The sequence below is a fragment of the Thunnus thynnus genome, chromosome 15, assembly GCF_963924715.1.
Source record: "Thunnus thynnus chromosome 15, fThuThy2.1, whole genome shotgun sequence".
NCBI classification, from domain to species: domain Eukaryota; kingdom Metazoa; phylum Chordata; class Actinopteri; order Scombriformes; family Scombridae; genus Thunnus; species Thunnus thynnus.
Genome location: NC_089531.1, coordinates 1,286,053 through 1,297,738, shown reverse-complemented (window position 1 = coordinate 1,297,738; position 11,686 = coordinate 1,286,053). Strand labels below are relative to the sequence as shown.

General features: G+C 39.1%; 1 protein-coding gene across 2 annotated transcripts; it reads right to left on the bottom strand.

Annotated features, from left to right (window-relative positions):
- Positions 1-10,957, bottom strand: LOC137198874 (zinc finger protein 721-like). 2 transcript variants are annotated; one of them, XM_067612874.1, is made up of 3 exons: positions 10,666-10,957; positions 3,876-4,337; positions 1,878-1,962 (listed from the first exon to the last, which is right to left on the bottom strand). In XM_067612874.1, exons 1-3 carry the CDS (start codon positions 10,838-10,840, stop codon positions 1,907-1,909), a joined length of 693 nt encoding a protein of 230 aa, XP_067468975.1. In that variant the 5' UTR covers positions 10,841-10,957; the 3' UTR covers positions 1,878-1,906. The 2 variants fall into 2 exon arrangements, with proteins under 2 accessions (XP_067468973.1, XP_067468975.1); XM_067612872.1 differs by having other exon boundaries at positions 1-4,337.
- Between the last annotated feature and the right edge of the window lie 729 nt (positions 10,958-11,686).

Genomic DNA, 11,686 nt, shown 5'->3' with positions numbered 1-11,686 from the left:
TTAGTTTTCAAGTTTTAGTTTTATTGTCATCTGCAAATGAACCACCAGAAATGGTGGCCACACTGTACGACACTTAAACTCTGCTGAGATCTGATCACAATGTGTTGTGATCATTAACATAGAAAGCATTTATTACAACACAATAAAAGCCCAATTTGGGTTGAATCAAACAGAAATGTTTACATATCTGGTTCAAGTAATAGTAAGAAACTCAAAGTGAGGTTTGCAAGTTGTTTCATTCCTCATTATTTTTCAGAGTTCAAATCTGACAGACGTTCTCTGGTTTCCCTCCAAAAATCACTGTCAAGACTGTCATCACTGTGAGGGTTAAAAGACTTAAAAGCCTTGTCAGGGTCACATGTCAATGTCATTTTCAGACCCTTTATTTTTCATAGAGTTTAAATCTGACTGACTTTGCCTCGTCTGTGTCCAAAAATCACTGTCATCAGTGTCGGGTTCAGAAGAGTCTGAAGTCTTCTCATCGCTATCAGGTTGTAAATGTCTATCTGGATGTGAGTTCCTGGCTGGTTCTGATCCTCCACAGTCCTCTCCATCAGCTTCTGTTCTCATCTGTTCAGTTTGTCTTTGATGAAGCTGTGAGAACTGAGGTTTCTCTTCATCATCTTCACTCTTCACAGGGACCGGAGTGAGTTTGACCTTGATGACATCAGTGTCCTCCAGTCCTAGAAGTTGCTCTCCCTCCTGACTGGTCCAGAGTTCCTCCAGTTCCTCTTTAATGTTTGGGGGCTCTGGGTCCTCCTGCTTTGCCTCCCTCTGTACCTCTGTATGCAATGCCATGTGTTGGCTCAAACTTTCTCTTTCTGTAAAAGGTTTATCACACTCAGAGCAGCTTAATCGTTTCCTGTCAGTATTACACCTCACATGTTTGTCAGAGACTGACGGATGTTGACTCGTCTCTTTCCAAAAATCACTGTCATCAGTGTCGGGTTCAGAGCAGTCTGAGGTCTTGTCATCAGTATCAGGTTGTAAATGTTTATCTGGATGTGAGTTTCTGTCTGGTTCTGATCCTCCACAGTCCTCTCCATCAGCTTCTGTTTTCATCTGTTCAGTTTGTCTTTGATGAAGCTGTGAGGACTGAGGTTTCTCTTCATCATCTTCACTCTTCACAGCGACAGGAGAAGATGGGAACTTGGTGATATCAGCCTCCTTCAGCTCTTCCCCTGTGTGACTTCTCATGTGAATCCTTAATTTTTCACACTTGGCAAATTTTTCACCACACACTGAGCAGCTAAATGGTTTTTCTCTATTGTGAATCACAATGTGTAGATGCAGTTGTCTCTCACTGTCAAACTCTCTACCACACTGAGAGCAGCTAATGCATCTGTCTTTGTGGACTTCCATGTGTTTTGTCAGATATCTCCTCCATGTAAATCCTTCACCACAAATCGAGCAACTAAATGGTGTCTGTTCAGTATGGACTCTCATGTGTTTGACTAATGACTTGCTCTCACTAAAACCTTTATTACAAACTGAACAGCAGAAAGTCTCTTCCCCTGTAAAACTTTCACCTCTGGCAGTGATCTGGTCCTTAGTTTGGCTTTGATGAAGCGGTGAGGACTCACCATTACACTCATGGCTTCTCAGTTCTGAATCCAAAGTAAATTTTTTGTCACAAACAATGCAGGAGAATAGTTTCTTGTGTTCAATTGTGGCATTGCCATCAGAACAGCTAAATGGCTTTTTATCAGTTTTACATCCTTCATCACTTAGAGAGATATCTTTATTTCTCTTATAAGTGGCACCTGACTGATGTTGCCTGGTCTCTTTCCAAAAAGCAATGTCAGCGCTGCCATTAGTTTCCAATGTCTTTTTATCAGTATCTTCTTTTGAATGTCTATCTGGATCCAACTTCTTAACTTGTTCTGATCCTCTGTGATCCTCTCTATTAAAGCCAGCTTTGCTTCCTTGCAGTGACCCACCACGGCACTTGTGTGTCTTGATCTGAAAATGGCCAAAGAATGTTTCGTTACAGTCGCTGCAGCGGACTGGTTTCTTCCCTGAGTGGACTACCATGTGTTGCATAATTCCTCTTTGTGTAAATTTTTTACCAAAAACTGAGCATCTGTTTGCACTTACAGAGCCTTTCTCATTTTTTAGATCATTTAAATCTGACTGACGTTGTCTAGTCTGTTTGTAAAAATCACTGTGAACAATGTCGCCAGTCTTGTGTTCGATTTTGGCCTTATCATCAGAGCTGCTAAACGCTTTGATGTCAGTGTTACATTCTTTATCACTTACAGATATGTCTTTAGTTCTTTGATTAGTGAAATCTGACTGAATGTCAGCACTGTCATCAGTTTGAAAGGACACTTTGGGCTTTTTATCAGTATCCGGTTGTAAATGTCTGTCTGGATCTAAGGTTCTGGATCGTTTCAATCCTCTACAGTCGTTTTCATTAAAGCCTGTTTTGCTTTGCTGAGACGACTTAGCAGGACAGTCATGTATTTTCAGCTGATACTGCCAACGATATCCTTCGCCACAGTCACTGCAGCGGAATCGGTCCTCCTCTGGGTGGAGTGTCATGTGTTTCGCAAGACCACGGCTGTTTTTATATGTCTTACCACAAACTGAGCAGCTGTATGGTTTCTCTACTGTATGGCTTCCCATATGTGTCTCAAGATGGGTTTTAGTCCCAAACACTAGACCACAAACTGAGCAAGTATATACTTTCAGTCCTTTATGTGTTCTCATGTGGGCATTCAGTAGATAAAGGGAACGAAATGTTGCATCGCATTCAGAGCAGCTCAGTGATTTCTTGCATTTCTCATCGGGATGCTTTGGTAATGACCTATCAACACACTTGTGCTTTTGAAGCTCTGACTTTAATATGAATCTTCTCTTACAAACACTGCAGTTAAATGGTCTTTCCCCTGTGTGGATTTTCAAGTGGTATTTTAGATTTAGCTTGTATGCATATTTTTTACCACACAATGAGCAACCAAATGGTTTCTCTCCAGTGTGAATTTTCATGTGGACGTTCAGGCTTGATTTTTGAATAAAAGATTTACCACAAACCGAGCAACTGAACGGTCTCTGTCCTTTGTGAGCCTTCATGTGGTACTCCAGACCTGACTGAGTAAAAGATTTACCACAAACTGAGCAACTAAAGGGTTTCTCTCCCGTGTGACTAATCTTATGTCTCCCAAGAGACCCCTTGCATTTAAATCTTTCACCACAAACTGAGCAACTGAAAGGTTTCTCCCCTGTGTGGATTCTCTGGTGTACGATCAGGTTTGCCTTTTGTGTATACTTTTTTCCACACTCAGAGCATTCGTACAATCTAAATGGTTTTTTGCGTTTCTCACAGAGAGGCTTTGGTGATGACTCATTAGGACACTTGTGGTTTTTGAGCTGTGACCTATATCTGAATCTATTGTTACAAGCACTGCAGCTAAATGGTTTCTCCCCTGTGTGGATTGTCATGTGGTCCTTTAGATTCACTTTGTGTGCATATTTTTTACCACAAACTGAGCAACTAAATGGTGTGTCTCCTGTGTGAATTCTCATGTGGTACAACAGCCTTGCTTTTTGGATAAAACTTTTACTGCACACTGTGCAACTGAATGGTTTCTCTCCTGTGTGAGTTTTCATGTGGTAGTACAGAATTGAATGTTTGAAAGATTTACCACAAACTGAGCATTTAAAGGGTTTCTCTCCTGTGTGAATTATCTTATGTCTCACAAGAGACCCCTTGGAGGTAAACCTTTTACCACAAACTGAGCAACTGAAAGGTCTCTCCCCTGTGTGCATTCTCTGGTGTATGATCAGGTTTGCCCTGTGACAAAATTCTTTACCACACTCCAAGCAGCTAAGTGATCTCTTCCCTGTATTACAACTCATATGAGACTTTAAACCTGACTGAGGATCACTGGTCTCTTTCCATTCATCAGTGTCTTCGGTCTCAGTCTCACTGTCATCAGTGTCGGGTTCATAAGAATCTGAAGTCTCGTCATCAGTATCAGATTGTAAATGTCTATCTGGATGTGAGTTCCTGGCTGGTTCTGATGCTCCACAGTCCTCTCCATCAGCTTCTGTTTTCATCTGTTCAGCTTGTCTTTGATGAAGCTGTGAGGACTGAGGTTTCTCTTCATCATCTTCATTCTTCACAGGGACAGGAGTAAATGTGAACGTAGTGATATCAACCTTCTCCAGCCCTTGAAGCTGCTCTCCCTCCTGACTGGTCCAGAGTTCCTCTTGTTCCTCTTTAATGTGTGGGGACTCTGGGTTCTCCTGGTCCAGACTGGAGCTCCTCACCTGCTGTTCAGGGGGAACCTCTTCTTTACTCTCCGACAGCTTCTGGACGTCTGCAGGACACTCTGAAATACATACACATTATGGGAAACCATGAGTTAATTTTTAAGCCAAGCTTGATACACTTATTTTATGTCAATCAGTGACGCAAAGTACATATCTGCATTCACCATATTCATACAATATCTATACTGTAATATAAAAATATGCAGGAGTATTATATCCTTATAAATTAGGCTACCTTGCATTGTGGTTATACAGTATTTTAACTACCCAACAGTCAAATTTACTCAATTTAGCTCCCCCTTGATCAGAGGCAACATTAAAATGTTGTTAAAATATAAATTCAGCAGTAATAGTGACTCATTCACATAAACATATATAATCACTCTGTGTGCGTAAGGAAACTAAAGACCTGTTTAAAACTAATGAAACCTTCAGCAGTTTAAATCAGTTTGGCATGGATGATTTGGCTGATATTACTACACCTGTGATTCACACCTATGACTTGATTCTTCTCCATAGCAACAGCAGCTGAGGCCCGTGGGTACTGTAGTATCTACCGTACCAAACGGACAGAAAAAAATGGATTTCTCAGAAACAAAGTTGAAATAATTCAAACCCACAGTCAGAAAATAAACCTGAAGTCTGGTCACATTATCCCAAAGACTACTGTGGATCAAATAGATTATTACAAGAAAACTTTGAATTTAGGATGGAGAACAAGGCGTCTGGAAACAGCAGGAAACTGCCCAGAGGCTCCAGACCTCAGCCTCAGGTTTCCTCCACATCATTTCTTATAAATTTGAGGCACTGAAGTACAGTTTCAACTATAAAAGGTTCTCCATCCTCCAACTCCTCCAACGGTAACTACGTCCAAATATGGACGTAGTTACTGTGACGTCACCCGTTGGTTTCTGAACAGCAGTTTTGAAGCTCAAAGTGAGCCGCTCCAGCCGTCTCCATCTTGGCAGTGCGTGACGCTGCCTAACTCCCAGCCAATCAAAAACAAGCAAAGAGGCGGGCCGAATGGCTGAAACAAGCCACCTCGCGGCTGGCGGACCTGTCACTCAAAGCAGCCATGTCCTTCATTATGCATAACTTTACAGCTTAATAAAATTTAAACGGGTGAGTAACAAAAAATTCACCCCCCGTACAGTTGTCATGAAAGAGGAAATTAACTTTAGAGACCAAAACCGTTGTTTGTACCAGGCTGTAAACATGTTTATTTCTGCTGTAAAGTTGGGCATTTTAACATGGAGGTCTATGGGGATTGATTCGCTTTTGGAGCCTCAAGTGGTCGTTCAAGGAACTGCAGTTTTTGGCACTTCCGCATTGGCTTCATTTTACAGCCCCAGAGGTTGCCGCTTGCTACAAACGTATACGGTTCATGAATAGACTATTTCAGTGACTGTAGTGTTTGGTTATAAGCTATTTCAGAACTTATATTCTCTGTCCTGAATGTAACTTCAAGTATATTGTCACAAAGGGGTGATGTGACTTACCAGTAATGTAAACGTTCATTGTAAACGTTGCTTGTTATGTAATCCTTTATGTTGTTATCGGTGTCTATATACAACAGTGTTGTAAATCCCTAGTTGGAGTCGAGAGAGACCCCTTGTGGGCATTTGGAGTACTGCTTGTACTATGGTGAAGCTGACTGTTTCCAACAGAAATAGCTATTATGGTAGTTATTTCTTGATTATTCAGAATAATTTGAACCAAATTCTCTATTTCTTGTTGCTTGTGTTCTTTCAGATAACCACAACTTCACAACTTGATGATTGGCTGTTTATCCTTAATGGATACAGGATTCAATGTACACATCGACCTCTACTCTTGTGGGACATTATTAAAGATCATTGACTGAACTCCTGGATTGCTGCAGTTTTTCTGACAGAAGACTTAGGCCAGACTTGTGTATGCCAGCATTCAATCTACAAATATATTTCACACTGTATCATTCTAATCATTAAGTGTTCAAATTCGAAAACTGTGATGTGGCACCGGATGTATAAAGGGTGGCTGTTGTGTGGTTTGTTCCTAAAGGAAGTAAAGTGTTAACCGCAATGTCACTCTCTCTCTGCCTCATTGTTGTAGATAATAACATAACATGGTGTCAGAATAAAGCTTGGAAAAGATATCTGAAGTCACCCAAAGGGTGACTTCAAAAGACACCTCCATAAGACAGTCGGGAAAAAAAAAATTCAACTGCAAGTCCTCCCCCATGAAGAACAGAATTAACGAGTAGCTAAACAGGCTAGACAAGCTAGCAGTGTCACAAAAGCAAAGGAAAAAAATTGTTGGCCAACCATAAAACAAGTGAGAGTGAGCTCAGCCCAAAATAAGTTGGAGAATAACACAGGAAACAAGCAGGTGAGGCTGTGGATAAGCTGGACAAGCAGCAGTTCCAGTTAGCAATGTGCAACTGACCCCACCAGGCAAGTTTGATTTTATTAATGCAAGTGAATGCCCAAAGTAAATAAGATGTTTTTAGCATCAAGTCTGGATAAACAGACACAAGAATATCAAGTAAATACACTGATGTACACTCTAGAGGACAAATCTGAGGACTTATTGAATGTCTTGCCTTTAAATGATGATCAGAAAAAAATCTTGAAAGATGTGAAATAGGCTTTTGCGAAACACTGTGAGCAAAAAGACATGATTTTTGAGCATGCATGGTAGAAAAGGTGTAATCAAGAGCCAGGAGAAAGTGCTAAAGCATTTCTGAAGAAGCAGCAGCCAATACTACGTGGCAGCTTAAATGAGAGGCAGTCAGAGAACTCAGATGCAATAATAATGCAGTAAAGTGGGGGTTTCGATTTGCCTTTTTGACCAACGTATGAGCAGTTCTCTCCAAGAATTGTCTTGGTCTTCCAGATCTCATCCTTACCTCCACAGTTCCCCTAAACAGTCATCTCCTAATTACATTTTGCACTGTTAAAACTGCAAGCTGACAACACTTTACTATCTTCTTGTAGCTATACTGTCGCTATCTTGTAGCTATCTTGTTGCTATCTTCTTGTAGCTATCTTGTTGCTATCTTCTTGTAGCTATCTTCTTGTAGCTATCTTGTTGCTATCTTCTTGTAGCTATCTTGTAGCTATCTTCTTGTAGCTATCTTGTTGCTATCTTCTTGTAGCTATCTTGTTGCTATCTTCTTGTAGCTATCTTCTTGTAGCCATCTTGTTGCTATCTTCTTGTAGCTATCTTGATGCTATCTTCTTGTAGCTATCTTGTTGCTATCTTCTTGTTGCTATCTTCTTGTTGCTATCTTGTAGCTATCTTCTTGTAGCTATCTTGTTGCTATTTTGTTACTATCTTCTTGTAGCTATCTTGTTGCTATCTTCTTCCCCTGCATTGTGAGGCATCAATAACTTTCATTTTCAGAGTTTTTCACAGCTGCTTAGAGGAACCCATGGTTGCTGGGTGTTCACACAAGATTTGAAAAGTCAGAGTATTTGTAAAGCTTTAACATTTCCTAATGATAATTGTTGACATGCCCCCAGGTATAACCAGCTGAATAAGGTCTGAGACCTTGTAAAAAGAATCGTTAGAAGAGACTTCAGAACTCTTACTGCGTGTCCTAACTTTTTAAAATTTATTTTGATTTGATTGTATTTGATTTTATTTCTTTGACTGGTGTCTGTGAAAGGTGCTATATAAATAAACTGCTTGCTAACTGAATGCGATGCGAGCGTTAGTAACAAAATCAGTTTGATTGCTTTGTTTTCTATCAGAATGTCCTCACTGGTTGCAAGAATGTCATTTCCAGTCAAGAAACATCTAAATATCACAATATAAAACGTGTGTTTTCTATTTAAAAAGTACAAACATAGGACAGCAAGTACTCACCCCGGGGGTCAACTCCACCGGCGGAAACCTTGCTACAGTGCAACTATATTGTCCACCATGTAGACCTATAGGGATGTGTTTGCACCCTTCCACTGTTTCAGTAACTATGTTTATATTCAGCCTATCTGTCTTATGTTGTAATCATCATCATACCATTAAATGTAATCTCAAACATATCAGTTGTGTTACCCCCAGACCCAACAGATGTCGTTTTGGTTATGGTTAGGCTGCTATAGGTCAAGGCCTACATTGGCATCATCTTTTCAAATTAGCTGAACATCTTCTAGTGACAATTTCAAATTCACAATCACCCTATTTGCTGTGTTTAACTTCTTAAAAAAATATTATTGTACAATAAGGAGACAGAACACACAAAGAGTTGCATCAGTTTGTCTCAGCGAGCAATAAGCAAACCCTATTATATTATAGTGACAAAAGGAACAAAGAAATAATCTGTGATCGGTCAAATCATACAAACTTATGGATCACAGCCAATGGCACACAGCCACGAGATACATTTACATGCACATGTATGTTTACTAAGAGCCACATCACCAAAAGACACAAATCAAGGAACAGCCTCAAGCCCCTTAACATGTCCTGTTTACTCCAAGACACAGAATGGCACCTTATTTGGGCCCAAGTCGAGATGGAAAGAGAGGAGTGTCGGCCTCCTAAGGTACATTTAAACACACTAGCAAAGGAGAAAGGTAATCTGATCATCCTTACACATCTCTGCACATTAAAATGTTAAGACAATCCTTTGGTCTTCCTTAGTAATGAAAAAGAACCAGTAAGTATAAACCGGATAAGATAAAGATAAAAGCCTAACGATACCCATCCCCACTGCTGGCTAGTGGCTTAACCTTGACCTTCGGAGGTCCTGAGCAAATCAATGTTCATGTCTCTTTACTGTAAGCTGCATTTTACCAATGTTATTTATTGATTATTAATAAGTAAGGATTACTTTCACTCCTTCATGCTAACGTCTGAGTGTACTGTGTATTGAAGCGCTTTCTTTGATTAAAAAAATAGTGCAATGTTGTGTTGCATCATTTCAAATTCATTGATATACACTCATCTCATTCGCTTTCTTTCTGAATTGTTGAAATTTGACTCATCTCACACTCTCTTTCAGATAACAAGACGTACTTAAAATCATAAAACACAGAATTCAGAAAAATTAAAATGGAAAACACTGAATTTGGGGAAAAAATTAAAACAGATTTCACAGGGCCCTGGATCAATCATCGCAGCTATAATCTAGTTTCAAGACATTTGTTATTTTTTATTAATGTTGAGCTCATTTGTTGTAAAGCTACACAAAGACAAATGAAGGAAACTCCTTTTACTTCAGAGAATCCACTCTTTCAATACAATTACTTATCTAATTTAACTACTAAAATATTATTATCTATGAGGTTAATAGATCAAAAGTTAAACACTTAAGTGATTCAAAGTACAAATATACAAGGTCAGTAGGGTCACATGTAGAAAAAACAAGTTTTTATATGCACAAGCATAATAATAAGACATTTAATTTAGATTATCAGGGAGGCTTCAGGAATGTGAGTTAGAATTTATGGCTTTCGTCCGATAAGATAATAGAGTCTGTGTCCCATTTAAGTTGGGGGATGTTTAGTCTGTCTCCGGTCCATGTGGCCTCAGGGTCAGTTTTATGCTTTTAGTTCAGGCCATAATTCAGATAACTGGTCTAAAATGGTCTCTTTAAGAGATTTCTCTGAGCCTGTTTAGCATCACTGACACAAACTCCCACTCAGAGGATTAAAGGTCAGTTCTGCTGGCTGGAGTGACGCGACATTCTCCGTGTCTCAGTTTGAAATTAAAGAAAGGCTGTTTTAACTCTTTAGGTCCCCCCCCCCCCCCCCCACACACACACACTCTTTAACACACACAATTGACAGTAATCTCTATATCTACAGAAAGGAAATGAATTTAAATGTGATTACTGGTTGTGAATGTACTGTTTCTAATATGGATATAGGATGAATATCCCCATGCTTCACCTCCAGCAGCTACAACAGTAACATGCTGCTCTAACACTGATGCTTCACTATTAATAATCTAATGATGTCATATATAATAATATATCAGTCAGAGGGACCAAACCACTACTTTTACTGCAATACTTTAACTACATCAAGCTCATAATACTTATGTACTTTTACTGCAATACTTTAACTACATCAAGCTCATAATACTTATTTACTTTTACTGCAATAGTTTAACTACATCAAGCTCATAATACTTATTTACTTTTACTGCAATACTTTAACTACATCAAGCTCATAATACTTATTTACTTTTACTGCAATAGTTTAACTACATCAAGCTCATAATACTTATTAGTTAGTATTTGGTACTTTTACTGAAGTAAAGGATCTGAATACTTCTTCCACCACTGGAGTTTGTGCTTTAACAAAAAACGAGAAGCAAACAAAACGACCCTTACAGAGAATAATCAATATATAACAGACAGTAATAAAGTCCAGAAGCAGCAGAAAGAAAACAAACCTGCTCTCTGCAGCTTCATGTCGGGGTTTAAAACCATATCCAGCAGTTTCCGTTTGTGATCGATCTCCTTTTCAACCCCAGATATCGATCTCTCGAAATGTCCAAACAGATCACCGCGAGCCGCATTTATCAGCCGCTGTTTGAATAAATCTTTAAGTTCCTGAAATCTGGACATTTTCCACAGATCGTAGAGTCAAAGAACAGAGAACTAAACTCTGAAGCCTTTTTCTAACATGCTCACTCAGCTCGCACCGCGCTAACACATCCAAACATGCTAACTGTGTTCCGTAAAGCGCGCAAAAATCCGGAAACAAAAACAAAACTTCCGGTAGACTCCGCTGGCCTTCAGAGTAAAAGTAAAAGGCACCTGATCTTGTTTTAAGACACTTGAAAAATTGTGAACCGATCCAAAATATCTTTATTAGCAATGATACCTAAGAAACACAAATGCTGATACAGATGCTGAGATTAGATTTTTATTCATTATTCTTCTACTTCTTCTTCATATTATTATAACATTATTTATATAGCACCTTTCATGGAAAGATACAGCCCAAAATGCTTAACAAAACAAGAGTAAAACAAACATTTTGATCACGATACAGTAAAACATTAACAATGATACCAGTAAAGATAACCCAAATGAAAAGCCAAATTAAAAGGATAGGTCTTTCTTTCTTTATTTCTTTTTTTAAAAAATTCCAATGGAGTTTGCTGTCCTAAGACCTGACGGGTGGGTGTTTTAAACAGAAAGCAGCCTCACCAGATTTCTTGTGGGACACTTTAGGAACTTCTAAAAGAACAGCTGTGGAAGATCTGAGAGTTCTTGTTGGGACATAAAAAAGAGACTAATAAAACAAAAGAATAATAAGGCCTTTAAATCACTGAGAAATAGTGCCTCTAAGTGTGTGAAGGAAAAATGTTACTGAAACGGCGGAGTTATGATTTATTAATCCTTATGCTCAGGGAATTAAATTTAGGGTTTACTCACATAATCACACTTCAAGTGTCACAATGGCCC

Coding starts and splice junctions, on each gene's coding strand:
- LOC137198874 (XM_067612872.1), bottom strand. CDS start 10,840: ATGTCCAGATTTCAGGAACTTAAAGATTTATTCAAACAGCGGCTGATA. Junction 4,338..10,665: donor CATGAAGCTGCAGAGAGCAG/GTTTGTTTTCTT, acceptor TATGTATTTCAG/AGTGTCCTGCAGACGTCCAG.